The 3,536-nt window shown below is 41.5% G+C and overlaps 1 protein-coding gene across 1 annotated transcript; it reads right to left on the minus strand.

The window, feature by feature from the left end:
* Positions 1 to 2,169: 2,169 nt before the first annotated feature.
* Positions 2,170 to 3,281, minus strand: LOC147897678 (O-methyltransferase 12-like). The gene is made up of 3 exons (XM_087380814.1): positions 2,914 to 3,281; positions 2,643 to 2,707; positions 2,170 to 2,509 (listed from the first exon to the last, which is right to left on the minus strand). The coding sequence occupies exons 1-3, from the start codon at positions 3,242 to 3,244 to the stop codon at positions 2,204 to 2,206; spliced, it is 702 nt and encodes a 233-aa protein (XP_087236940.1). The 5' UTR covers positions 3,245 to 3,281; the 3' UTR covers positions 2,170 to 2,203.
* Positions 3,282 to 3,536: the final 255 nt, after the last annotated feature.

A 3,536-nucleotide genomic window follows, 5' to 3' on the forward strand; every position in this document is an offset into this window, starting at 1 on the left:
TTTGTATACAACATATGAAATCGGTCATTTTTAGGTGGATGAATTGTGCAAAACATAAATGAATGATTACGAAGGTTTGAGGAGGTTTGACCAGATTGAACTTGGAGATGATAAGTTCTCGTATTCAGATGAAGAGCCCAAACATCAAACTTGAAGATCTCAAGCCGTGATTATGCATTATCACTATGTCAAACAAGTTCACATTTTTAGGCAGAGTTTTCCATTTTTCACACATACTTTACACTATATCATGCACCAAACATAGCACGTATACTTTGCACTATACTATGGACAAGTGCTTGATTTAATGTTCTTGTCTAGGTTGTTCAAGAAGCACACATCTTAGAGGTTAGTACACTATACATCATGTACTTGTTTAATAAAAGCATTTTATGAAAAATAAAAAATATCTATTTTGCAAAGATTACATTAACACATTCGTGCAACTCCGCCCATCTTCGATCCTCTTGAATAGTGTCACCATATCAAGCTCATATGCATACATGTATTCCTCATCTGTATAAGACCCTCCCATTTTGATAGGCTAAAATTTACTAGAATATATATTTAGATCAAATGATTTAGATTGTATGACAAGACAAACATAACAAAAGAAGGCAAACAATAGTGAACTAACAAATGCTTCAGGGAAGGTAACCCTTGTGTCCGAGCCGAAGTGGGACTAGCACGCTTTAGTTTAGCCTTCCTAGCTGCAGCTACCCTCTTTGGTTGGTAAAAATTTTTGGATCGATCCTCCACCTCCTTTTTTGCTTTCTTTCAACCATCATTATGAGCCCAAGTTGACCTGCTTGCACCCTTTCTCAATGCCTTGTGGGTTTGGTTTTCCCTAGATTTAAGGATCGCACCATTCTTGTTAGCATCCACTTATAATCAAACTACTACTCATTGGGCACAGGGCATTTTGCCTCCAAGGAGTTGACAACCCAAGCTTTTTTGCTATTAGGTTGGTGGCAAAAGTCTACCCTGGCTTTCTTAAATGTCAAATTGTACATTTTATGCATTTGATTCATCACCACTTTACCTCTAAGATCCATAATGATATGATTTTGGCTATCAAGGGTGTAGGGAAGAGTTAATGAATCTGGGGATGAATCTTCCACCCCATAACTTCCACCTCCCATGAAAGAGCATCTGCAATGCACACTCTTCCTCTCCCTCACCTCATGAGACCATTATGAGATAGAGATGGAGGGAAATAGTCTATCTTTGCTCCACTCTCTTTGCTCTTCAAACTCATGAAAAATGTTCTCTCTTTCAGTGGGATCTAAATGAGCCCTTCCTTGCCTTCTCTCTCTGCTCCTTGAGGTTGTGTTAGAGCTCCTTTCCCCCCCTCCTGAACTGTTGCTTCAGCTTGATATCATGTATTCCAAAGGTAATACATTACCCAAACAAAGCATAAAAATGAACAGCATAAATCTATCCATGAAAATGACAAAACTTAAGACAAGGGTAGGTGAAGGGTGAAGAGGAGGCCACCTCTTCTCTTTTTCTCATGCTCCCAAAAATTGTGGTGAAACATTAATGCTACAATTTAAATTTATGAAAAATATATTGGATCCTTCAAAACACGATGAAATATATCGAGGAAGATATGAGACATACTAAAAGCACCCATGAAACATTTTTGAAATATAATGAAGATATTGAGTCATTGAGTTGAAATCTCTATTAAAAAAGAGCTTGTATTGTCCTTACCAAGTAGATAGAACTAGCATTGCTATTAAGCTACTGACTATCATTGCTCATTCACTACTGCTATGACTCAGCATCCTTATTACTTGGAGGGCCAATCTTTCCACCCTCTTCTATGTCTTCATGGATTCTGTATCTGCAATCCATGAAGCCATCAACATTGTTCAAATAGCTTCAAGGTGGGTTGACTTGGGCATGTCATGTTCCTCTCGATGTCTCTAGAGAGTGGTGTAGTTTTTCCAACTAGTTTTTGTATGTTCCAAGTCCTTTTCTCAAATTTTATTCAGAGTGGGGGCTAGTGCTATCCTCTCACAACCACCTTGAAGTCTATCCAAAGCTTATCTTGTTTGAGTTTCTCTCGAAGAGGAGATAGGAAAAAATCCATGTCCTGTATAATTGAGAAATTGGCAACAATGGATGTTCCATAGATTTCAAGACAAGAAGTTAGAGCACAATTTCAGGGTATTATTCATTTCTCATAGGTTGCAAATTATGCTACTGGGAACGCCTCTATCACACTATATTGGATTCTGGGAATGTGGGTTATAGAGTATCGAGGAAACCCAGCCGCTGCCAAAAGAACATCCCACTGCTCTTTCGTTCTCTCCTTGCCTCCCGTCGTGCCCATCATAATCAAATCGAACGCTGTCTTCAGCTCCTCCATCGGGATTGTTCGCTCCTTATCCATCCGTAGAATCATGTCCACGATGATCAATTTGCCAGTCTCTTGTACTGCCTTGCGGCAGTTCTTCAGAATCTTGATGCAGGCCTCGTCATCGAAACCGTGAAAGATCCACTGCCAGTTTTAAACATTCAATTTTTGACTCAGATGATTGCGGAGGATAGTGGAGTGATTCGTGAATATAATCTTTGAACTTGTTTAGTTACGAAAGATTCAAGACATCGACAGCCACAGTAGCTTCTTTTACCTTCAGGAAAATAGCGCCTGCCGACGGCACGCTCTCGAACATGTTTCCGCCAACGTGCTCTACGCCTGCACATCACACACACTTGCGATGGGTTATTTGTACGCCACTTCCGTTTGTCGTATGCGCGGCGCAGGGCTTCTCCTAAATGCGACAAATTAAAATAAAGCGCCCTAGAAATAGCGTTAGTCCACACACTTAGGTCTCCTGGGGCAAATAACACGCATGAATGATGAGAGGCGAGAGTGCCGTTGTAGGCTGCTCTGATGACTACCTGGGAAGCTGGGTGCAGAGGCCACCACATGCGGCAGGTCGAAATTTATAGCATTTATGGACGGATAATGGGCTATGATCTGAGCGATGGTTGTTCCGATCCCTCCAGCCACGTCCACAAGTGTGTCGATGTCGCGAAATCCGTGGTAATATTTCAGTATCGACTTCATCATGATGCAACTAGCGCCCGCCATGGCGTTGTTGAAGAGCTTGTTGTAGCCAGGGTTCGAGTTTGTGAAGCCCCAGAGGCTAGTACCATGCAGCTTCTGGAACGGTACGCCACCGTGAAGAACGCATTCGGATAAACGAGAACAAGAAGATTGAAACTCCATGCCTGTCAGAAGTAAGGTCACGTTACCCAAAGAAGCTTCGTTGTCTTGGACCAGAAGTTTGGAAATCGGAGTGATGCAGTATTTACAATCTGGCCGTAGCCCAAGAGAGTTTTGAGGCATCTCGACGGAGAAGACTCCCTTCATGTATAGGAAACTCAAAATCCGTGTTTTGTAATTAGTTCAAAGGTGCATTGTTCACGTGCTAAGGCTAAGAAGGAGTGCAAAACTTGAACTGCAAGCAGCCTTAGACAAAGCGCTAAAGACGATTCCTCCACAAAAACAACACAGTTGT

This window comes from Dipteris shenzhenensis, chromosome 10 (genome assembly GCF_047967505.1).
Source record: "Dipteris shenzhenensis isolate YYH24624 ecotype China chromosome 10, Dip_SZ_1.0, whole genome shotgun sequence".
Lineage (NCBI taxonomy): Eukaryota > Viridiplantae > Streptophyta > Polypodiopsida > Gleicheniales > Dipteridaceae > Dipteris > Dipteris shenzhenensis.

Bases quoted from the DNA above. Each gene is read 5' to 3' on its own strand.
- LOC147897678 (XM_087380814.1), bottom strand. From the start codon at position 3,244: ATGGAGTTTCAATCTTCTTGTTCTCGTTTATCCGAATGCGTTCTTCAC. The intron at 2,708-2,913 runs GTAGTCATCAGA...TGTGATGTGCAG, and splicing joins CTCTGCACCCAGCTTCCCAG to GCGTAGAGCACGTTGGCGGA. The intron at 2,510-2,642 runs GTAAAAGAAGCT...TAAAACTGGCAG, and splicing joins CAGGCGCTATTTTCCTGAAG to TGGATCTTTCACGGTTTCGA.